The 24,290-nt window shown below is 46.7% G+C and overlaps 1 protein-coding gene and 1 long non-coding RNA gene across 7 annotated transcripts in view; one reads left to right on the plus strand and one right to left on the minus strand.

Annotated features, from left to right (window-relative positions):
- LOC116437814 overlaps nucleotides 1-24,290 on the minus strand; it is a 46,522-nt gene that overhangs the window by 10,826 nt on the left and 11,406 nt on the right. Inside the window, exon 4 of the long non-coding RNA XR_004237488.1 lies at nucleotides 8,996-9,107. This is a non-coding gene — a long non-coding RNA (uncharacterized LOC116437814). The remainder of the gene's footprint in view (nucleotides 1-8,995; nucleotides 9,108-24,290) is intronic.
- Nucleotides 1,198-24,183, plus strand: ATP8B1 (ATPase phospholipid transporting 8B1). Of its 6 annotated transcripts, none has more exons than XM_032096001.1 (32): nucleotides 1,198-1,542; nucleotides 1,833-2,049; nucleotides 2,233-2,310; nucleotides 2,400-2,551; nucleotides 4,376-4,477; nucleotides 10,640-10,832; nucleotides 12,944-13,041; nucleotides 13,337-13,450; nucleotides 13,955-14,053; nucleotides 14,154-14,215; nucleotides 14,653-14,725; nucleotides 14,820-14,890; nucleotides 15,236-15,318; nucleotides 15,467-15,625; nucleotides 15,790-15,878; nucleotides 16,152-16,342; nucleotides 16,426-16,634; nucleotides 17,116-17,159; nucleotides 17,296-17,455; nucleotides 18,031-18,219; nucleotides 18,459-18,571; nucleotides 18,803-18,967; nucleotides 19,063-19,174; nucleotides 19,375-19,450; nucleotides 19,558-19,690; nucleotides 19,917-20,202; nucleotides 20,812-21,035; nucleotides 21,447-21,530; nucleotides 21,811-22,056; nucleotides 22,209-22,347; nucleotides 22,447-22,577; nucleotides 23,094-24,183. In XM_032096001.1, exons 6-32 carry the CDS (start codon nucleotides 10,652-10,654, stop codon nucleotides 23,322-23,324), a joined length of 3,762 nt encoding a protein of 1,253 aa, XP_031951892.1. In that variant the 5' UTR covers nucleotides 1,198-1,542; nucleotides 1,833-2,049; nucleotides 2,233-2,310; nucleotides 2,400-2,551; nucleotides 4,376-4,477; nucleotides 10,640-10,651; the 3' UTR covers nucleotides 23,325-24,183. The 6 variants fall into 6 exon arrangements, with proteins under 6 accessions (XP_031951892.1, XP_031951893.1, XP_031951896.1 ...); XM_032096002.1 differs by having other exon boundaries at nucleotides 1,833-2,044; XM_032096005.1 differs by lacking the exon at nucleotides 2,233-2,310.

Raw genomic sequence — 24,290 nt, forward strand, 5'->3', positions numbered from 1 at the left:
AAAAAGGAAAAAGAGGAAGAGAAGGAGCAGTGCGACAGAAAGGATTGTATTTTTGACTAGGGCATGTTGCTATTTTGGGGCAAAGGGTCCTGAGTGAAAGATGAGACTGAGGAATAAAGGAGAGGACAGAGAAAAAAAGTCCTGAAGCAGAACTGGAAATACCTGCTGGGACTGACCAAGATCGGGGTCTGAGAGGGGCAACGGCGGATGCTCCTCCTCATGGCCCCAACGTATGGAACAGCTGCTGTTTCCCTCAGACATGGACCTGTACTACGTAAGTGTAAAACTAATATTTGGGCTGGGCCATTAATCACTGTTAAGGGGCCCTTTTATCTCCAGTAAACTCCTTCCTGACAGTGCGTCCCACAAACCAGGCTTTGCATGCAGCGGCCTTGTGAATACCGAAGTCAAAGCCAAATGTTCCACCCTGGATAGGAATTAACATCCTGCACAAAATGGGAATTGTCAAAGGCACAAGTAACCTCTGCTGCTTTGTTAACCCAAAATGTTCCTGATTTTAATTAACTTTGGTTTTATTCTGGTGTGAGGAATTTGAGGCAGCCAGTAAAACAGAAAAGTGCTGAAAGACACAGCTCTGGAACTCAGCATCACATTTTTGGTCTAGGAAAACCAAGTCTGTTTGAACAAGACTTTTCTGGCACAGGAAAATTGAGTATTGTTGCTGCTGAAAAAGAAACCAGGTGATCTCTCCAATACCTGCCAGTCCAAAACAAAGATCACTTTTAGTACAGAGCAGCAGCCCATCATCACTTTAAGAGACAGGGAGTATTTTCCTTTTTTTTATATTTAATCAGATCAGTAACCATATCTGTGTTTCACTTGCCCTTGCCCTAAATTGCATTATTTGTGAACAAATGTGCATATGGCAGAACAGCACTACTGCCATCCCTATATATGACCACTTTATCTCTTAATTATTTATCTGTTAATTAATGAGCAAAACCATCACTTAACAACAATATCACTCCTGAGCATCTCTCAAGTCTCCAGTCCTTCCTCAAAAGGATTTGGGAACCAGGAGTCCATTCCATTCAACAGCTTTTAAAAGGCCAAATGGTTAAAATCCTGTAGCCCTTCCAAAGCTCTCTGTAATGCTGTACAGTCCAGTGAATAAGAAGGGAGAAAGCAATCCTGACACTTAGAACAACGCCAGGAGGGAGGTCCCAGCTATCACCAGAGCTTCGCCGCATCCTTCCCCCGGGCTGGCGCTGCAGCAGGGACCTCCGGAGCACCCAGGACCCTCACCTCGGCACCTCCCGCGGGTGCCAGAACCCCCGGCCCCGCACGGTGCCAAGAGCCGCCGGAGGGTCCCGCCGGCCCCGAGCCCGAGCAGGGAGGCGGCGGCGAGAGCGGCCGCGCTGGGCCGGGGCCGATCCAGGCGGCCCCTCCCTGCTCCCCGCCCGGAGAAGCAGGGAAACCCGTCCGGCCGGTCTGGCGGCGGCTCCCAGGGAGCCGGGGCGGGCGCGGGGCCGGCGAGGCTCGGGAGGCGCTGACCGAGCGAGGGGGGACCCGCGGGCACAGGTGGGGCCGGGGGGCTCCCGCCCGGCGGGGGCTGCGGGGCAGGGGCTGCGGGCTGCGGGGTTTCGGGGCTGCGGGGCTCCGGGGCCGGTGCCGCCCGCAGCCGCGGGGCGGTGGCGCGGTGCATCCATCACCACCAGGTTCGCCCAGCGCCACCTCCGCAGGTGCCGCGCCCGGAGCGGGCCGGGGGTCGGGCAGGGCTGTGTGCCGGCCCGCCCCGCCGCACAGGACGGACCGGAGCTGACCCCGGGCGCACCCGGAACGCCTTCCCCTCCGTTCTCTCTCCTTCCCAGTCCCCCCCTGCTCGGAGCGGGGACCCCGACGCGTTGTTTTGGGAGGTTTAAAGCCCGGCGGGACAGCGCGTCCGGCAGCGCCGACCCGAACCCCGCGGGAATCAGCGTCCCCCTCGCTCCCACCCGCGGGATGTGCGGCCGGTGATCGTCGAACTCAGCGCAGAGTCTCTCCATTCTGGAAGTTTAAGGAAAGCGCAGGAGTTTGCTGGGAGGTGAGGTAAGGCACAGGGAGCCACCGCAGCTCGGCTGCCTCCGGTCTTCCCGAGCCCCCAGGGCACTGACGCGCTCTCGTGGCCTTGGGCTGGTTGCCCTGCTCCCGGCTTTCCCCCCCATATCTATAAATGATGAAAACAGCCTTCAGGGCTGCCGGGTGATTACTCATCAGTCTGTGTTTATACAGCCGTAAAAGCAGCAATAGGTTTCTGCATTAAGGAACACTAATTCTGCAACAGGAAATAGTGAAAAAGTTACTTGTGAGGTCAGTAACTTTCTTGGAAAACAAAAACAAAACATAAAAATCGGTGTCTTGATCCTGTTACCTCGTGCTTTTGTGCTTTGTGCCTATAGTTTAAATAGCATCCCTTTGTTGGAGTCGGGATGGAGCTGTGCTAAATGGAGCAGCTAATGGAGCATTTCACCGCTGGCTCGGGTGTCAGCAGCAGCGGTTTGAAACCGAAGAGGCCAAACTGCACAGGGAGCTCTGGCAGGGGATGGTGCTGGTAATGAGTAACAGTGCGGGGCGTTTGGTCTCCGGGCTGAGGGGTGTCTGGGTGCATGGCTGTGGAGAACCAGGGCCGCTGGGACTTGGGGTGGCCACCTGGCCCTTGAGCAGTCCCCATCTGTGTGGCTGCTGCTGGAGTCCCTGGATATAACTCCCTGTAAGTGTCTGTGCTGGTTCAGGCTTGCTCACAGATTTCTGTTTGGGTGTGGGTTTTGGTTTGTCTTTCTCCTCAAAGCCTGGTTTAGAAGTCGAGTAGTATTTGGCCATTTTGAAGTTTTCCTTGCCAGCTTCTGCACTGGTGCTCACCTTAGAGTGTGGTTGCTTTCGTAACTGTCCCAGGCCTGTGTTTGTCTCTGTGTTAACTTGTAGGTATCATAGAGATTATTTTCGGTAACTTCTAAACTGTTCTCACTTAATTCTGCCATATAAGACAGCGTGAATGTTCTGGACCTTTGCTTTGGAGTTTGGAATGGTGAATTCCAAAAACCACTTGCACTGAAGCTATTTTAAAATGAGCTGCAATTTATTTCCCTGCTCTGTTGTCGGTGTGGTTGTTGTTTGAGGGCCGAGTAATGACAGCGGCCTGAGCATGAAGCGTTGCCTGCTCTTAAACGTGGCAAGGGGGTCGGTTGGTGTCGTTTCAGATCTGAGGGGTTTTGATGCTCTTCCTCGGCGTGGGCTTTGTCAGGCTCTGTTAAATGAGATGCTTTGTGCAGCTGTAATTGAATGCAGGACGTTGGCCAGGAGCTTCTGAAACCCAACCCTGGCTCTGTCAGTGACTTACCCAATGGCCTTGGGCAAATCACTTAACCTCTCTGTTTCTGTGCTTGTCGGGGTGAAGGGCATGATTCTCATTCAAGACCGATTCCGAGCCCTGCTCAGCAGGTGCCGAGCTCTGTGACAGCACTGCTTTTTGGCAAGTTTACAGAATCCCTCTGGAACGTGTGCTGGGTTTTCCCCGCGTGTTCTGATATACACTTGAAATATGTTTTTCATTTGACAATTTGACAGTTGATGGTGATAGGAAAGACGTGCTCTAATGCCTTTACAAACAGGGTATGGGTGTTAATGTCTTTGAAATGTCTCCACCAACCTCAAGCCACAAGTTTGTCACAGAGCCTGGACAGTTTGACTTCTGAACCTTAGGGTAATAGGACAAATGGGCCCACACAAAGTCTGTTGCAGAAGCCAGATAGGCTGAACTTCTGAACTTTGGGGTAAAATGACACGTTCAAGGGGTAATATGTGGTAGATGGTTCGGAAAGGCTGTACCTTCCTGGTACCTCAGCCGATGGGGAAAGGAAGAGGGCAATATGCAGCCGGGAGTCTGGGATAAAAGGAGGCTGCGCCCTACAAAACCGAGAGAGAGAAACCCCACAGGGGTGTGCCCCAGAGGACTCTCCCTTTATTTGAATAAAGTTGCAGGACTCCACTGTCTCCTTGGTGGACACTGGCTTTTCATAGTGATTCTTCCTCACAATGGACAATTTCAGCAAGTTCATGGGTGCTCTTGGGTACAATGATGTGCAGGGAGATGTAGAACAAAGCAATAAAAGAAAAAAGGGAGTGAGGAGAAGCAGTGTAAGGAAAATAGGAAACAAATCAAGGAAAGAACCATTTGCTGAAGTGACTTTGTCCCTGAGAGGAGGGAGGGGAGCAGCATGGGAAGGTCTGGAGAGCCAAGCAGAAATCTCTCTTTTTCTTCAGAAATTTTGCAAGGCAAATTAATTTCACGATTTTTCTAAAGAATATTTTTTTGTTATTGCATGCACACAAGGTGGAAGTCAGCCAAAAAACCATTTTCTACATTGTTTCATTGCAGATGGAGCCTGATTCCAAGCTGAACATGGGATTCTCTGTGAGAGGCTGGTGCCAGCATCTGTGATGCAGTCTGGGCTTCAGTCACACACTCCATTGGATAAAGGTCAGTTTAGGAAAATGGCTTCAGTGTCCATTGTAGATGCTGTCAGAAAAGGTATATTCATGAATTGTTCAATCTTGGTAGCAGGAAGTAACCTTTGTTTTGTCCAGTTAAAAATATCTGCTGGTTTTGATGGTGAGGGTGATAGCTAGGAAAAAAACTCTCTATAAAGTTCCAAAAATCTTCTACTCCAAACAATGCAGTTTAAATGTGCACAAAAATAGTTCGTTTTTTCCTCTACTAACCTCAAGATAGGCTGTTGTATAACATGGAACTTGAGAGCAAGGTAACACCCTCTAAGGGGCAGGTTGAAACCCCTTCAGAGTGTGCTGGAACCTGCAGCTTGAGCAAAGGTTACCAACTCTCTTATCTTCTGCAAAGATAGCTTACCTTGCCTTGGACTTTAAATGATGGAACCCTGCAGATCTGTTAATGAGAAATCCTAGGGCAGATAACGGGGAAATGATGATTTCATTTCTCCAATGGCCCATCTTCAACCATTTTTGCGTAGCCTCAGGCAGCTGGACCTGTAGATTGCGGATCTCTCTTTCTCGGGGTGATTTTCTGTTAAATTCTTGGTGTCTAGTTAATCTCTTCCTTGTGTCAAATCCTGTTGGCTCATCTGGATAAATTAATTATATTGTAATGTCCTTCATACTTATTTTCATACAAGTTTTAATAAATAGCTACACTGGGGAGTACAAAATAGCCTCTGCTTTTTATTTTTATTTTTATTTTTATTTTTATTTTTATTTTTATTTTTTTCCCCAAGATGGGACTTGAACATTTGTCAGCAGCACAAAACTGTACTCTCTCCTCTCTCCAGAGGGTTTCAGGGTCTTGGTGTCTCCACTTGCTTGAACGGGTCTGCAGTGTGTTCAGGGCAGGAACAGTCACCTCTCTGCAGCCAGGTTTGGCAAGAGCAGCTTTTTAAAGTAAGATTTTCAGAGCTTGGCAGTGCCAGGGTGTTACGGTTTTACCATGGTGTTTGCCTCCTGATGGTGCAGGTAATTGGGATCATTATGGCATCGGAGGAGGGACTGGGGTGGTTCCTTGCAAAGGAAAGATCTGTGGGTGTTGCAAGGTTGGCTGTGCACAATAGCAATTAAAAAGTCTCTTGGAGCTGGAATTAGTCCTTAATCCTCAGAGTTTGTACAGCCTCCAGAGCAGTTGTGGGTGCCTGTGTTAAGGTAGTATTGTCAGTCAAATAGAGACACTTTGTATTTAAAAATGGTGCGTGTAAAATGAGGGGCTGGGTGCACGGCAGCACTCGATGGTGCAGCCAGGCTGACTCACCTGGGACCTGTCACTTGCAGAACAGGATCCCCAAGGATTTCTCACGTTGCAGGGAGAGCTGGAATCTTTGGTGGTTCTGTTGTGTGGAGATCTCAGGTATGACATGTTGTGGTGTCCTGGGTTGTGTGAGTGCATGACTTGTCCTCGAGCATTTTATCTGCAGCCATACTGGAATCACTCCAATTTTAACCTTCTGGGGGTGATTCTGAGTCACCTCATGCTAGGCACGTGTTGGCAGGTTCCAGTGGGAACTGTTTCCAGGGTCACAGTGCAGGGAAGGTGTGTAGGGTCAGGAGCTGGGTTTGATTACCTTACGCTCTCGAGGCTCCGCTGGCTCAAAGTACGTACCTGAACACCTGAGCTCACCTTTCTCCGGGGTATTCCAGGAGCTGGGCTTTACCTTTCTTGGGGTGCATGTGACAGCCAGTGTGTTTCAGAACAAATGACTGAGGGAAATCATCCCCTTCAAGATACAATTTTTGGGTGTCCAATTACTGTAAAGTAGTCATTCAGGGACATGACTGGAGCTGTTGTGTGTGAAATAGCTCTACAAACTCATCAGCTTTAAGCGTGTAATTTGCATGGCAATCTACCTGAAGCTCAGTAGTGTTTGGAGCGAAGGTTGTTTCCTTGGCCCATTTGTGCTGATTCATGCTATTCTAATTGCTGTTTTCTTTTCCTCTCAAAATGTCATAAAGATTAGCTGGAAGGTTTGAGTTGTTCAGAAGCCCTTCTATCTGCCTGTCCAAGCACTTGTTACCTGTAACATTTCGTGTCTGCTTTGAGTAATCAGTGATCCAATCTCACCTATTGGAAGCAAAGCCAGTTTATGATTTGCCTGTTTCTCTGCAGCAGCTCTGGTTCCAGGGAGATGAGTTCCTGAATACATTTTTAGTGAAGGCCGATACTCTGCAAAAGCCTTTGGCTGGGATCCCTGAGGGACAGCAGAAACACAATACCCTGCTGTTGAAGGCCTTGGCTTCCGACCGTGCTTTGGGGGAGTTAAAAATAACTGTAGGATCATTAACTGGTACCAGTTGGGTCATTATCAGGCTGGAGGGTGGATCATGACCCAAGAGTGGATCCTGGACTGTCTTTGCAATTCCAAACTTCAGGTTTCAAGTGCTGTTAGAGCCGTCCCTTAAACCTGTGCCCATGGATGAAGAATCATTCTGAAACCTCTCAGGGTATAAGCTGGGGTATGGACTCAAGCCCCTTGAATACAGGCCTCTGCTCTGGTGGAGCCATCCAAGTGCTCTGTGGGCTCTGATTTCTCCTTTGGTGCTGGGGTTGCCGCCCTGAGAGCGTCTGCTCGGTTGTTGCTCCCTACAGGGCTTTGTCTGTGTTCCCATTTTGGCTCTGGCTCTCTGTTACTGGTGAGGTGAGCAGTGTGGGACAGCTGAAGATGGCAGAATAATTACTGATCTCTCTTAGGGAAAATGTAATTGGGGTGATCATGCATCTGCCAGAAGGTCCTTGTGGGAACCCCACCGCAGAGGTTGATGTTGGACGTGGCTTTCTAGCGCAGTTTTGGGAGTTTGTATTCAGCCCTTCCATGAGCAGGTTTTGTTTTGCAATGCTGGGTGCTTCTCCAGTAACACGTAGTAAAGAAATAAATCTTATATGTCTGAGGATCAGGCTTTGCACTTAAGTACTTTTTTTAATGCCAAGTTAAATCAGTGAAACATCTTGCTGTAGCTTTTTTGTCCTATTTTACCTTGAGACCTGAAGCAATTCAGAAGGATCTCTCTGAGTTACTTTTTGTACTGTTTGAGTTTGCTTTATGATTCTTGCTTAAAATACTGATGTTGTTGTGTTCTGAAAGAACAGTGCATGGCTAGGTTTGAGCAGCTGTTGAGCTTGGCACTGCCAGAGCGTGTGAGGTTGTGCAGAATATGGTGCCAAGGACAGGAACATGCAGGGTGTGAGCTGTGCACAGGCTGTGGTGGCCAGCAGGTGTGTAATGGTGAGGCTTGTGCATTTTAATCCTTTTGCTATACATGTCCCTTGTTCTAGATGGATTTTTTAACTTTCAGGGCACTTTGAGTGATCTGATTTGCAGGAAATCACCCCAGATTCTTGCAGTAGTGTCATGTGCAGTGACTTTCCAGAGAAGAATTTAGTGTAAGATTGATTTTGGTTATTTACTGCCTTGAAACAAATTCAGTAAATGGAGTTTTTACAAGGTTTAATTTATTCCAGATTATCTGGTGCTTGCCCTGAGGCAGGAGTAGACACAAAACCTGAGGGACTGAAGCACTGTGGAGTTTGTCCTTTGAGTAAATAAACTAGGTCAGGTATACTTAAACCTGTGCTTAATACTGTTTTGATCTCCTTTACCTCCCCACATATCCATACCGCTGTTGGATCAGCAGGATTTCCCAATTTAGGAGGCAGAGCTGGGAGCTGGGCACTGCTCCCCACCTGCCCAGGCAGTGTGAACTGATGCTTCCTCTAGACTGAAGTGGTTAATGTAAGGTTTTCTGATCTGAAACTGATCTGAAGCAGTATGAAACCCCTGTTGTCAAGTCAGGAACTAGAAAATGAGGACCATGCAGCCAAGAACCAGCTTTTCAAAGTGTTCTCTGAGTATTTTATCAGTGTTTAACAACTGTGTTGTTCTATCTCAGGCCCTCCATGAACTGTTTCCACAGTCCTCAGAATAGTGACCACATCAAAAATCAGTAGTGGGCTCCTCTCTTCTTGCCATGTTTGTTCCTCTTTAGTTTCTGCTGTGTGCTTTCTGCATCCAGGTGCTGCTGGGTGTGTGCTCCCGTCTTACCTGCTGCCTCAGGATTAGTTGGCATCTCTGCTGCTCCATGCTGTCAGTTCCTCCCATCTCCCCTTTCACATCATGATCGCTCCCCACCTTCCTCTGAACTTCTGACACGGCTCTGCCATCCCAGCCCTTTTCTTCTAGACTAGGTGTCAAGAAACTTAACTCTAAACCAATTTGTCAGGCTGTCACTGGAGGACTCCTTTGCCCTGGGTCCCACAGCAGTTCTCATCACTCTCCCGACTGTGGGAGCTTTTCTGCAGGCTCCCGGCCAGCCCCGGGCACCATTCCATTGCCTCCTGCAGAATGCTAATGGTGTGCCTGCAGCACAGAGCACTTGTGCTGCATGCAGGGTAACACTTAATGAGATCGCCTTTCTTAACGAGGTTTTCCAGTCAGCAGTTTAGTTCTTTGAGGAGGGAAAGTGACTACAGTTAATTTAACCTTACCCCAGCAGATCACTTCACTGGCATCCATTCCCAGTGTGTTCCCAGTGTGTTCCCAGTCAGCATCACAGGCTGCTGCTGGTGGCGTTGTACGAATTGCCATGCAGCCACGCATCTGTAATGCAAAGCAAAAGCAGCATGTTTTTGATATCTCATCTAACCCTTCGCATGACTAATTAGTTCATTAATCATTAAGCAGTTAATCAGTAAAGATTAATAGACTGACAGCTGAATCTCTGTGTGCCAGGGATATGAGCTTGTTTTGGTTGCTGTAGAGTGAGAGCCAATCAAAGATCTGACGGCATTTTGTGTTCTAGGGACTGTGCGTGTGAGGAACTTGTTTCCCCCAGCAGTCCCCATGAGAGGTGTTAGCAGGACAGAAAGAGCTAAAGAACCGAAAAGAGGAGAAATAAACCAAAATATCACAGTGAGGTATTCAGGGGCCTGAGTTGGAGCTTGAGATGTATTCCCTAACTCCAAGGCTATTTAGGAAAACATGATCTGTCACAGAAGTCTCAGGTTCCACACCTCTGTTGGTGACCTGCTGTCATACTTCTGGCTAATTCCATCAGGGAGAAGCCTCCAACAGCTTGGGTGGGTCTTGGGAGAAGTTGTGTGGATTCCTGTAAACTCAGCCTGGTGAGTTTGGTGTATTTTGTGGGCTGTCAGTCTGTGCTGGGCGGGCCCTGCAGCGCTGTGGCTTGGGAACATGGCCTGCCTTGGGCTCCTGCCAGCAGCCTGTCACCGGAGCAGCACAGTCAGTGCTCATGGAATATTCATCTCACTCTTATAGGAGATATTAGGGAGGGGAGACGATTCAGCTTTGCAAAACCAGAGGCTGCGGGGGATGTCAGCAGGTTTGGTGCTGGCCCTGCTGGTTGCTGAGTTTGTTAGCAAAGGCAATGCCACGGTGGTGAGGCAGGTCGAGGGGCAAGCTGGGAAGCTGATGTGTAGTTCAGGATTAGGATCACACCCAGAGATGGCTGGAGATGTCCAGAGTCGAGGCACAGCAGAAGGGCACACGGGCATGGCCACAGCTCAGCTGGAGACCATCCCTCCTCTGATACAGCTCAGGGCTGAGCCAAAATGTCTCCATGCTGTCCTCGGGTGTTCGGACACCCAAGGTGTGGGATCTTTCAGTGACAAACACTGATGTTCAGCCCATGGGAAGAGAGAGGAAGCGAGGCTGATTTGGGTGAGGCTGGGCAGGCTGGAATGAAGGACCAGCTGTGTGACCCGAACCCTGGATGTCTGACCCGGTGCTCGGTGCCCGGCTCTGTGTCCCAGCTGTGGCCAAGCAGAGCTCCAGCTCCTGTGGCTCCTCAGGCCGTGCTGTAATGGCCACTGGGAGGCACGTGTTTGTGGGCTCCCCAATTCCTATGTCCTGTGTTGGGAGCACAGGGTGTTCCTGGGGCTGCAGCGTGTAATTACACGTAGCAGAACAGTAATGAAGGGCTGGCTGGAACAAGAACTGCCCTCTGACTCTGGTCTGTGCTGGAAAACCGAGCCTGTGCCCTGTGCTGTTCTGGGCAAACTGGTTTCACATGTGGGGTTTGGTGACCAGCACCAGCAGAGTAAAATTAGAGATGTGGTTTCCAGCACTTGCTATGTGAGCTCTTTTCCCTAACTTGTCCAAAATGCTGGCAGGGTGCTAGCAGCATGATCTCGGAAAGGGATTCAGAGACCACCTTCGAGGAGGATTCCCAGCCCAACGATGAGGTGGTGCCGTACAGTGATGATGAAACAGAGGATGAGTTGGATGGTCGGCAGCCTGGGGCTGAACCGGGACTGAACCAAACCAGCAGGGATGCCGAGGAGAGCCGAGATCCTGGGAAAAAAGGTAACATCATGAACTTGATTTGGGGTGTACATGATCCTGGATGCAGAGGCTAAGCCTCAGGGAGTGATTGGACTTCTGTGCTTATTTGTCAGGTAGGGTTTGGAATGGCCTATCTGACTCTGGAAGAGTAATTGATGGCAATTCAGTTTAGCAAATGTCAGAACGAAACTCAGCTTCATTCCAACCTGCAGCCCAGTTCTGTGCCACTGCTCCTTGCGTAATGAGCTGCATGGTGACCGCCTCTTAATTAAGGCAGGCCCTGGATGTACACGGCCTGTGGTCTGGGAACTGTTCAGACAGACCTTCAGGTACTTGTTTACCCAATCCTCTGGAAACAGGCTCCAGCGCAAGCATTTTGCTGTGCTCAGTCAGTGTTTTCCCTGGATTTCTGCTTGTGCAGAGCAGATTTCCACCTCACTGCTAATTTTGTAGCCTCATGAGTTTCCTGAAAGGTAAAAAGTGAGTAGGAGGAGCTCAAAGGAACCAGCAGGTACAGGCTGTGGCTGCTGCCAGCGTAGCAACATCAGTGGGAGGAGCCTTTCTGGCATCCCTGTTCTGAACCTCTGCCCAAGAAACATCTGTAGCTCCCTTAAATTCCCTTTTCTCAGTGCTGCAACATGAGTATTTTCAATGTAACCAGAGCCTGTTTAATTTATACAGATTTCTTCCTGTTTGTGTGGGAACAGTTGATCACCTCTCGTTTCATAACCACCTGTTATGTGTTTTCATTTTACAAGCGCCTGTCACATGTTTAGTCTAAGGGGTTTTTTTATAATGAAATCCTTTAAAGTTGATGAATTACCAAAGCAGCTTGCCAAATATTAGGTGCTAGCACGACAGTTTAAGGTAGTTTTGAGGAGGTTCCTTCCTGCAGGTTTTACCTCAGACCTAATTTGCCAGTTTTCCATCATTTTTATCAACACTGCAATGTTTATGGAATGTGGTAAAGAAATGTTTATGCAGACTTTATGTTTTCTTTCATGCCCTGTCATTTTGACAAAATTTAGTAACTTTCTCAATTCATGCTTATAATCTTTTAACTTAAAACCTGGTTATTCAAGATAAATATTTCTCTATTTTCTTCTGGGCTTGTAACCAAGGTGCTGGAAATGAAAGTTGTGTAGTCACAGGAAAGGTCCAGATATGTCAGTCCAGAATTTACTCTATGGTGGGTGGAAAATAAAAAGTCTTTGCACTTGGATTTGGGTTTTGAAGTGTTAGTCACAGCCGTGCCAGGCCCCACGCCTCTGCCGCTGGGAGTTTCACCCCATCCATGGGTGAAGAGGATCCCGTGAAACCAGGAAGAGCACCCATTAAGGATAATCACTGTGGGCTGGAGGAAAGGGGGAGATGCTTGGCCGATGAGTCAGGAAAGCTGCATTTCGAAATCCTGCCTGCATCATCCTTCCCAGGCAGGCAGAGCTCCTGGGAGCCGGCTTCGAAACGTGGGGAATGAGATCCCTGGATGTGGGCAGGGCCCGAGTGTGGCTGTGGGTAGCAGGGTGTCTGTGCTGCAGGCTTGAGGGAATGGGAGCTGAAGGATCTGGGAGGGAAAGGAGTGGCCTGTGAAAGAGCGGGCACAGAAAATTACATGATGGATGCAATTCCTGTTCCTGGGTTTTCTCACAATCAAACAAAACTGGTGGCTGAAGAAATAAAAGGAGCACTTCAGATTTGTACTTTTTTATGGGTGTGAATGAAAACCATGGCACAGCGTGGTTAAATCAAATAAAAAGGTGAACTGAGCTCTTCGTTTCCAGAAAGACAGACATCCGGGTTGGAGTGCTTAGCGCTTAGCTGGGGTCACAGAAGCAAACCAAAGGAGGGGAGAGAAGGGAATTCAGCGTGAATAAATGTTACTCTGCAGGTTTCCCACAGAACTTTCATATGTTAAGCAATGCTTCTTCCTACTTCTGAATATACTTGAGTTGCTAATAAAGACAAACAGCCCGGAAATGTCTTGAAAAGCTTTTCTTAGGGATATGTAAGCAGGTACCAGCCTTGCTTCAGTTGAAAGTACCTTTAAAAGATGGAATTGAGAGAAAACCTGAAAGTGGCAGATTTGTTCCCTCGTGTTTATAACAGTTTTTGACCCCTTTTGTCCCTTCCAGACTGCAGCTGGCAAGTTAAAGCAAACGATCAGCGCTTCTATGACCAGCCGGGCTTCAAGAGAACAATCTTCCTGTGCTTCAAGAAAAGCAAATACGCGGTAAATTGTCTTATCCCAATGAGGTGCTAATTGTCGGGTGAATGTTTCCTTAATCCCCGTAAGATCTTTGGAACGGCTGGTGAGTGGTGTAAAAGCCACCGTTCACAATTCCTCAGTGTTTCCAGCAGAGGTGGGGGGGAGAATAACTGGGTTGGGGTTTTGGAATGGAAAATCAAGGTATAAAGAGACGTATTTAAGGTGAGATGGAGAATTAGGATCTTAAAAATATGCACTGTACATTTGTGTTGGAAGGAGAAGCTCTGCTGTGTGACTTATGTTTGGATTTCTCCCACAGGGAAATGCAATTAAGACATACAAGTACAACCCCATCACTTTTTTACCTCTGAATCTGTTTGAACAGTTTAAGAGAGCAGCCAACTTCTATTTCCTTGTTCTTCTCATATTGCAGGTAAGCAAGATGGAGAATACTCACTGTGAAGGGAATTCGAGCTCAATATATTATGACACAATTCAGTGCTGTCCTGTCAGGGAATTGAGGGGCACTGTCTGAACTGCTGCAGAGATCAAACCCATCATAACAGAAACCTGCAACAAATATGGATTAGCTGGGATGAGCTATGGCAGAGTTCTGGGATGAGCAAGTTGCACAGTATTAGAATGAACTCGTTATAGAGCTCATGAATTTCATGAGGAAAAGATGTTTCTTGAGTTCATGTCATAAATCAGAAACACCAACGTAATATATGAGCCAGTGCAATTGTTAAAGGGAAGCTGATTCCAAGGTAGGGTAACAGCCAAACTCTTCCCACAGAATTTTGTTCATATTCACAACCTGACGTAAAATTCTCTCTGATATGTTGTTTTTTTTCTCTAGTCAGATCACTTTGAAATATCCCTGAATTAAGTTTGATTGATGATCCTGTACTGAACTGATTTTATTGGTCTTTTGTAGTCGATTCCCCAAATAACTACCTTGTCATGGTACACAACACTGGTGCCCTTGCTCTTGGTGCTGGGAATAACTGCAGTCAAAGACCTGGCAGATGACATTGTAAGAACCATGTTCTGTTAATATAAAAAGCAAAACCCACCCAGTGTAGCTCATTTCTCCTGACACAGAGCAGGGAGTACATTCTTTGCTCCGGTTTCAGGCTCGTCACAGGATGGACAATGAGGTCAATAACAGGAAATGTGATGTCATCAAGGATGGAAGGTTTGTGTGTTCCCCCCTGAGCTCTGTAAGTGATGATCGTTGCCCTGTTGCTAAGCTTTGTCACAGCTCTGAAGCTGTAGATGATAGGAAAGGTTCAGCTCTGTTCTCCACTGCCTACCTGAAAATCTAACTGAAGCTGGAAGAGAATTGCTTAAAGGAGTAATTTAAAGTTACTTCTCTGGCACTAAATCTGTGCTAAGAGCAACTTCTTTGGAGAGAAGGACAGGAATTCATAACTAGGTGAAGTGGGAAAAGAAGAGGTAGGTTGACTCCTGAGCTGTACACCCTCAACTAAATTGCAGTTTCCCAAAAGCAAACCCACAGCATACCAAGAAGCCAGTTTTTTTCTCCTAAGGGAAGTTTGGTATTTTAAGGTTTATACAGTGCATAGTGTTCTAGATTAAAGAGTAATAATTATTAAACTATCTTGATATTAGGTTCAAAACCACAAAATGGAAAGATATTAAAGTTGGTGATATCATTCGTCTGAAGAAAAATACTTTCGTTCCTGTAAGTGCTTCAGATATATTTGTTTTATGTTTCTAGAGACTTCTGTAGGAATCTTGACCTGGCTTTCTTTGATGTCTATTTATTTGTTTTCTAGGCTGATATTTTGCTGCTGTCCAGCTCAGAACCAAACAGTCTGTGCTACGTGGAGACAGCTGAATTGGATGGGTAAGGTTCTACTTAAGCATGTCTTTGAGTTAATTTGGGCTGACTAGGAAAAGAGCAAGGATTGTGTACGTCAGAGTCTGCTTGTTAAGCCACACCTGGGGAACTGTATTCAGCTCCTGATTCCCACAATTCAAGAATCATTAAAAATTGTCCACTGGAGTGCTACAGACACATCAAAACTGTTGGAGAATGTGACACAGGAAGAAAGGGGGAAGGACATGGATTTATTTTTCACTTTAGTATAGGTTGTCCAGAGAAGTAGTGGTACCTTAAGTTAATTGTTTTTAAACTTCTCTCCTGTATCCATGGTTTTAATAAAATCACCTTTTTATCCTTTCTTCGTAGTGAGACTAACTTAAAATTCAAAATGGCCCTAGAGGTGACACACAGACACCTTCAGGAAGAAAGTGCCTTGGCAGACTTTGATGGTTGGTACAGTTCTACACCTAACGCTCTTAAAACATAGCTCAAATTGTTTGCAAGTCAATAAAAGTAAAGCTACTTCTATAGTGGGTACAAATCAATGCATTTGGATTTAACTTGTACATTAAACACATTCTCCTTTAAATTTTCTAGGTCTGGTTGAATGTGAAGAACCCAATAACCGGCTGGATAAGTTTACAGGAACATTATCCTGGAGAGACTCAAATTATTCCCTTGATGCTGACAAGATTTTGTTGCGTGGCTGTAAGATCAGGAATACGGACTTCTGCCATGGAATGGTCATATTTGCAGGTGTGTAATATTTCTGCACTAAAAGCACACCTGTAGAGTGAAAAAGAATCTTCATCCTATAGACATCAACTGTATTTCATGTCCCACTTCGGTAAAACTGTAATACCGACGTGTTTGCTTATTCTATCTTTCCCTTTTTTAAATTTTTCACTCTTTATTTTTAGGTGCTGACACAAAAATAATGAAAAATAGTGGAAAGACAAGATTTAAAAGGACAAAAATTGACTCCCTTATGAACTACATGGTTTATACTGTAAGCCTTTTTGTTTAAAATTCACATTTTAAGTGAAGAGCGAATGAAAAGTTAGGCAGCTTCTTCCTGTGTGTGTGTGATAAATATGTTTCAACATGTTCTGGCCTGCTGAGCTGGGATGGAGTAGGAGGAAATCTAAAAGGTGCCTTTGTGGGAAAGGTTTGCTTCATTTCTCCTCACAAATATCTGTCATATTCCATTTGGAACATGGGGATTGGGATTTAAGTCAAGCAAATGTTTCTGAAGTGTGAGAGGCCTCTCTGTGCCCTGTAGATCATCGTGGTCCTTATCCTTCTGTCGGCTGGGCTGGCCATCGGACACACCTACTGGGAGCAGCAGATTGGAAACTCCTCCTGGTACCTCTACGACGCACAGGACTTAAGCCCTGCCTACCGGGGCTTCCTCAACTTCTGGGGATACATCATTGTCCTCAACACCATGGTTCCCATTTCCCTCTATGTCAGGTAGGGCAATACCTGAGGAGGTGTCATTATGTGGAACTGTGAGCTGCAGCTGGGAGTGAGAACATTCCTCCTCTTTCATTTAGTGTGGAAGTGATTCGCTTTGGCCAAAGCTATTTCATCAACTGGGACCTGCAGATGTACTACGCTGAGAAGGACACGGCTGCCAAGGCCAGGACCACCACGCTGAATGAGCAGCTGGGGCAGATCCAGTACATCTTCTCTGACAAGACTGGAACCCTTACACAGAACATCATGACCTTTAAAAAGTGTTGCATAAATGGGCAAAGATACGGTAAGTCTGTGCAAAGCCTGTGCAAAGAAGGAGGAGGAGAAATTTTAATGCCTGTCGGAGATCAGGTGCATACAAGTTCTCTTAGTTCCAACTGAACTTCCGCAATTCAGACCTGGCACATAGGGTTGAATTGTTGGGGTTTTCCCACTTACAAAGTGGAAATTGAGGAACTTTAGTGGGAACTTCCCAGTTTTCAGAAAAACTGAAAATCAGTAATTTGCACAATTTTTGGTGCAAATTATTTTATTATTTATTTATTTTTATTATTTATTTAATATTTATTTATTATTATTTTTTACTTTCACTAGAAATGCTTTGGGGACAAAGTCTAGAAACAGACAAGGAGATTTTAGTAAGAGCAGCAGTTTGTCCTTTTCCTTTCCTTCCAGTCCTAGTTCCATACATGTTCTAGATACGTTTTACTTTGTGGTGAAAGCTTTGTTGTGCCTGGTCCCCCTGACTGTGGGTGCTTGCCTTGCAGGAGACTGCCGGGATGCAGCGGGGCAGCTCCAGAGCCACCCCGAGGTAAGTTCATCCGAGCCACCGCTGCATCCCAGTCTGTGGAATGGGAACATTCCCTCGCCAAGGTGCGGAGAGATGCAAGTGGGAACAAAGCAATGGCACCTATGGTAACTCTAACTCTCTCCCCCTGTTTTCTAAGCAGCAAGTAGATTTCAGCTGGAATGTGTACGCAGATGGAAAGTTCTTGTTCTGTGATCACTATCTGATAGAGCAAATAAAGTCTGGAAAGGAGCCAGAAATCCAGAAGTTCTTTTTTCTGCTTGCTATTTGTCACACAGTCATGGCTGACACTTCTGATGGTGAGTATTGTTTTCCCTGTGTAGCAGGAAACAGTAATTCAAAACCAGTTCCACAAGGGAGAGATCCACAACTAATGCTGATCCCATAAGGGAGGAGTGTTAGGCTGCCCTTTTAAATGAAACAAAACTAAATGCAGAGGTAATCAGCTATTGAATTCATGGATATGAAACAGAGGGTTGGAAGATTCGATTAAAACACGGAATATTAATATTGCTTTACTCCCATCTCTGTAAAATCTCTGTGAAACCAACAGTGTCCTGTCCTTTCTTGCTCCTAATGTTTTTGGGGTTGTTTCCACTCATTGCATTGGTGTCTCTGGCCAAGGATTTGTCTTTTGGATCTTCTTTTGAAAATACTTAAATGACTGGACTAAGAAATTACGATATTGAGGCAGAAAACGCGGAGTTTTTGCTTTAATCCGTGGAGGGAAGCAGGCTGAGGACTGATCCTGTTTGGGAAGTACATGTAACAGAATGGGGGGGTCCATGGTCCCTGCTCTTTGTGTGCACTGCTGTCGGGTGCTGCAGCAGTGTCCAGCTGTTTCCTCAGGTGTGTCCTGGCTGCAATCCTACAGGTCAGCTCAATTACCAGGCAGCTTCCCCGGACGAGGGGGCCCTGGTGACGGCCGCCCGGAACTTCGGGTACGTTTTCCTCTCCCGAACACAGAACACCATCACGATAAGTGAGATGGGGGTCAAGAGGACCTACGATGTCCTGGCCATACTGGATTTCAACAGCGACAGGAAGCGGATGTCTGTCATTGGTAAGCTGATTGCCACCAGCCTGCATGGAGAAAGTCACTTGTATTTCAGGGGTGAAAAGGGACGTGCAAGGGAAGCTGGAGTCAAGAACTAACAGCTGTGTGACAGTCCTGGGACGCACTTGAGTCCACTGAAGAAGAAATGCCATCTTGTACTTTTGGTACTTGGCAGTTGGCTGAAAAATCCAATCTGAAATTACTCCTTTATGTAAGTGTGCCACCTCTGCTGTTTCCCTCCACAGTAAGAGAATCTGGTGGCAATATCAGGCTGTATTGCAAAGGGGCTGATACGGTGATTTACGAGAGGCTGCACCCCAGGAATCCAAAGAGAGAAGCCACAGAAGAAGCACTTGATGTATGTTTGTATTTTGTATGCTGTTTTTAAAACAAAAATGATTTATTTCTGACAATAGTGTTATTAATTTCCTTTTCCTAAGCTATTAACACAAATGAAAACCTGCAGTTGGTTCTGAAAGTTGGACTTGTTCTGTCACACTTGTCAAATGCTCATGCTCTTACTCTCATGTTTGGATTGCAAATGAAGAGTTTTCTTTTGTGGGTATGTGTGGTTTTAATGATTTTTCAGGTCTTTGCAAATGAAACTCTCAGGACACTCTGCCTGTGCTATAGAGACATAAGCCAGGATGAATTTGAAGTGTGGAATAAAAAGTTTGTGGAGGCCAGTTTAGCTACAAGTCACCGAGATGAAGCTCTGGACAAAGTGTATGAGGAAATAGAAAAAAACTTGATTGTAAGGAGCTGTACATTTTTAGTACATTTCAATTCTTATATTGAAAGAAACATATTTCAATGCTACTAACCACCTGTATTTCAAATCCCTTCCAGCTGCTTGGTGCAACGGCTATTGAAGACAAACTACAGGATGGAGTTCCAGAAACTATCTCCAGACTCTCCAAAGCAGACATTAAAATCTGGGTGCTTACTGGTGACAAAAAAGGTGGGGTTGCTTACAGCCAAACAGCTAAAAACAGGATTTTTTTTCATGTTCGTCTACACTGTGGTATTGAAAGGGAATTCTCATACTGAAATGTAAATTGAAAATTACTTAAGAGCACTTGAGGTGCTTCTAGCTGCTCCCAACAATTACTTGTGACAGAACTTTCAGTAAATACCTTCTTCTCTTAATTTTTTTTGTAGAAACTGCTGAAAATATTGGATTTTCTTGTGAACTCTTAACAGAGGAAACAGCCATCTGCTATGGAGAAGAGACTAGGCAAGTGAAAACACAGAGGAGTTCATTTTCAGGATTTTCAGTCTGAGACTGACCTAGCTTAAAGTTTATCTTTGACTTTTCTGTAATAGTTTCCCCCTCTCTTCCAGTGCTCTCCTTCAAACGAGGCTGGAAAACCAGAGGAACAGGGCTGGATCCAGTCCACATTCCTCTCTCAGAATGAACGAGCCCTTCTTCCAGGGCAGCAGAGATCGGGCTCTGATCATCACTGGCTCCTGGCTGGTATGTACAAAGGCTGTTCTCCTGAGTGTTTGAGATTTTGGGGCACCACCAGGATACAGTGTCCCTCACTGAGGACTCTGTTCCATTGTCTGCACGAGCAGTTCATTAAAATGCCAGAAATGGATGCTGGGAGCATAATGACCTCAGGTGTGTTGTTAGGCAGTGCCTGGAGTAGGACTGGAAATGGTGCAGAAGGGAACATAGTAAGTTTTTTTTCCCCCCACAGAATGAAATCCTGCTGGAGAAGAAAAAGAAGAAAAAGAAACTTAAACTGAAATTCCCCAGAACAGCAGAAGAGAAGAAAAAGCAAACTGAGAAAAGGAGAAGGGCAGAGGCCTACAAGGAGCAGCAGCAGAAGAACTTTGTGGATCTGGCCTGTGAGTGCAGGGCTGTGATCTGCTGCCGCGTGACGCCCAAGCAGAAGGCCATGGTGGTGGAACTGGTGAAGAAGTACAAGAAGGCCATCACCCTGGCCATCGGGGACGGGGCCAATGACGTGAACATGATCAAAAGTAAGGCAGCTATGGAGCTCTCTCGCTAGGACAGATCTCCTCTGGCCTACTCCTGCGGTCTCTCCACTGTCCCTCTCTGTCAGAAGACTCTTCCATCTGCTTTGCTGCCATGGGGCTTTTAGCTTCTGTGCCTGTTTCCCTTTCTGAGGAAGAACTTTAGGAAATGGTTAGTGGTTTTTCTGATCTATTTTATTTTTTTCCGTAGACATTCCCTGAGCAGGGACTCAAATCCTGTCTGTTCTCATGCTGTGCGTTACAGAAGTGTAATATAAAGACCAAAGCAGTAGCTTGGCTGCCCCTTGCCTGGTGGCATTATCCATCCTGGATGGTACCTGCTACTCTTTGAACAGCTTCCCAAGAGATCCCAGTGAGAAAAAACCATCTGGGATAGGGTTTATGTCATGAGGGTGTTTGTAAACTGCCTGGCCAGTTTGTTTAGGACTTTACTTACTCTGTCTCACCGCTTGGTTCTCCTTTGGTCGAATTTCCCAGGTGCATTCTGACAGAACAAGCACTGAGAGAGAATCCAGGTGACATAGAGATGTGGCCCCAGTCATGTTCCTGTCCCTTTGTCCAACCTAGTGTGTGGTGTTTGTCTCCTTCACCCAGCTGCCCACATTGGAGTTGGGATCAGTGGCCAGGAGGGGATGCAGGCTGTCATGTCCAGTGACTACTCCTTCGGACAGTTCCGCTACCTCCAGCGGCTGCTGCTGGTCCATGGGCGCTGGTCGTACATCAGGATGTGCAAGTTTCTGAGATACTTCTTCTACAAAAACTTTGCTTTCACACTAGTCCACATCTGGTACTCGTTCTTCAATGGCTTCTCTGCCCAGGTAGGAAGGTGTGCTTGTGTGGGATAACAACAAGCAGATGCTTTTGTAACTGTGGAACAGCAAAGGCTTAACCTGCAAAGTGTCAGGAACGTGAAGTTGTCACCAGTGATTCCTGCAGGAGGATGTGATGAGCACTGAGCAAGTTAGTTACAAGCAGTTGGGTTTGATTCCAGAGCACTAGAGTCAGGATTGTGGTTGTATGGGGAGGAAGGTTTGGAAGGAGTGGGGCAGCTTCTCACAGACTAAAGAGTTTCAGCAGAGCCTTGAGCCAAGGTGCTGCTGCCTTTGGGTGAACACCAAGACAGGGAACTTAGAGCTGTAGTAGAGCACATGTGAGTTTTCTCAGGAACTGGAGGGGAAGGATGTAATAAAATGAAATCACTAAGTCCTGCAATTCCCCCTCTGTTGCAGACAGCCTATGAGGACTGGTTCATCACGCTGTACAACGTGCTGTATTCCAGTCTCCCGGTCCTGCTTGTCGGCTTGCTCGACCAGGTATCCCCACGTTGTTAAAACAGATGAATCCAAAGGCATCTACCACCAGGTCTTTAAATTACACTGGTTGCCTTGTCCATGAAACAAGAGGGGCTTGGTTTTGTGGCTTTTAAGAATGCTTTCCTTTTGCGCTACTCTGTGCACATCACTGCTATTGGAAAGAGAAAGGGATCTGCCATTCCCGTTGGGACACTGTATAGTTCAGCTTCTCACTATTCAAAGCTCATGTTGAGAATAACAATTCACAACAACTTCCTTTTGCTTTTTCCTCTTTATTAAGGACGTGAGCGACAAACTGAGCCTTCGGTTCCCCAGACTTTATGTTTTGGGCCAGAGAGATTTACTTTTCAACTACAAGAAGTTCTTTTTAAGTTTGCTCCATGGAGCTGTAACTTCACTGATCATCTTCTTCATCCCATACGGAGCCTACCTTAAATCTATGGGGCAAGATGGAGAAGCCCCTGCAGATTATCAGTCCTTTGCTGTCACAGCAGCATCCTCTCTGATATTTGTCGTCAATTTTCAGGCAAGTAAGCTTGGTTTCCTGAGCTATGGTGCTCTGAGAACACTTTCTGCTCTCTGTTCTAAATTTCTCTGCTATAAAGGTAACAACATGCAAAAAGTAGTTGACATTATTTGGAATTAATGAACTCATTTGGCATTTTTGTTTGCTTTTAGATTGGCCTGGATACATCTTACTGGACTTTTGTTAATGCTTTTTCAGTATTTGGGAGTATTGCACTTTACTTTGGGATCACATTTGACTTTCACAGTGCTGGAATCCACGTTCTCTTCCCTTCTGGCTTTCAGTTCACAGGTCAGTCCTGGTGGTTTGTGGTTCTCAGTCCTGTCTCATGTAGCTTTGTCATAAACTTTTATGTTTAAGACATATAACTTTTGCTCCTTTTATTCCCAGGAACTGCTCCGAATGCTCTGCGACAGCCATACCTTTGGCTTACCATGATTTTATCCATTGCTATTTGCTTACTGCCTGTAGTGGCACAGCGCTTCTTATCCATGACAATCTGGCCTTTGGAGAGCGATAAAGTGAGTGAAATCTGTGTCATTTGGATGAATGGGGCAGGTGCTTATTTACAGGGGCTGGTGTCAGTGCTAAGGTGTAGGCTAGTGGAAGGTATCCCTGCCCGTGGCAGCGGTGGGACGAGATGGGCTTTAAGGTCCCCTCCAATCCAAGCCATTCTGGGATTTTATGATAATGTTAGAGACAAGTAAGTGATGGTGGGAGAGCGACACAAGCCTGGCTTGGGTCCTGTGGGTGGAGGAGTGGCGCAGGGCTGGCCAGAGCTCAGTGGGGACTGTTTCCTTGTGTGCCTGGCTGAGACCCAGTGACCCCACCGAGACCCCGTGAGGCTGCTGAGGGCCCCAGTTTGGGTTTAATTTAGGCTGGGCTGGAGGGCCATGGTTACATGTCAGAGTGTAGGGGATAGGTTTGGCTGTTTCTGCTCTGCTTTAGCCAGCACGCAGCACACAGGTATGAAAACAGGTCAAGCTGTGGTGATGTTGTCCTAATGCATGACCCGATGTGTGATTGCGTGCGTGCAGATCCAGAGGAACCGTCGCAAGTACCTGCTGGAAGAGCTGCAGTGGAAGCGGCGGCAGAGTGCGTTCCGCCGCGGGGTCTCCGCCCGCCGCTCCGCCTACGCCTTCTCCCACCAGCGCGGCTACGCCGACCTGATCGCCTCGGGGCGCAGCATCCGCAAGCGGCGCGCCCCGCTGGACGCCGTGCTGGCCCGCAGCGGCACGGGCTCCGGGGACACGCGGGAGACAAGCTGATGGACTGCCTGGTGGGGAGGAGCTGTTCGTCCCAGCGATTGCACAAAACTGTTCTAAACAAACTCAGGATCTTCTTTAACCACGTGGCATAAGGATGTGAAGATTTTTATGTTTTATCACAGAAGTTTCTGGGTTAGCACCTGGGAACACAGAAAGGCCAAGAAGTTCTCCATGGAGCTACCGATCCTTGTGTGACTGCTCTGTGTGACAGTGAAGGATACATGTGCTGGGAATGGAAACCCAGCAGTGTCGCTTTTTAGTGATACCTGGAATTGCAGACTTTTCACTTTTTAATACTATGTTGGTATAAAACTGCATCTACATTTCATATTTGTCTCTGAAAGCAATTTCCCCTGTGTGCTCCATTTCATTAACTTCTCAGACAGGATGGCACATGGGGTGCTCAGCCCCGGAGAGGGCCCTGGATGCTCCCATCCGAGCTGTCACAGCTGAGCTGAGGAGATCTCTGGCAATAAACTCCAGCCAGTGTCAGATTATATTAGGAATCAGGATAGATCTGAGCTCTGGAAGCTGCCCCTGGAGCTGGCATAAGGTATTCATTTCAGTTCTGGGTAGAGTCAGTGATGGATAACTAGAAATCAGTCACTTTCATTGGAATGTATTTCACTTGCTGGTGCCTCAATTCTTACAGTGTAAAAAGTGTTTTTATGAGTCTCTTTACATTTGCACATTCTTTACTCAAGTTGAGGTGTCTGAATGTTTCACTTTTATCTACTTCCCCCTCCCGAACTAAAGCTAATTATTGAAATGGTTTTATAGTAAAAATCATGACCTACAGCTCTCGTTCAATGGAATGTACATTTCAAAAGTGTAATGCTAATAAATATCCTAAAGTCTACGGCTTCCCTTGCAGTGAGTCCGGGGGTTAAACTCGACCGCGCCGGCGTGTCAGCACCTCCGGGGGAGGAATTGCCCGGCCTGCGCCCATATGCGGGGAAGGGAAGG

This window comes from Corvus moneduloides, chromosome Z (assembly GCF_009650955.1).
Source record: "Corvus moneduloides isolate bCorMon1 chromosome Z, bCorMon1.pri, whole genome shotgun sequence".
Classification (NCBI taxonomy): domain Eukaryota; kingdom Metazoa; phylum Chordata; class Aves; order Passeriformes; family Corvidae; genus Corvus; species Corvus moneduloides.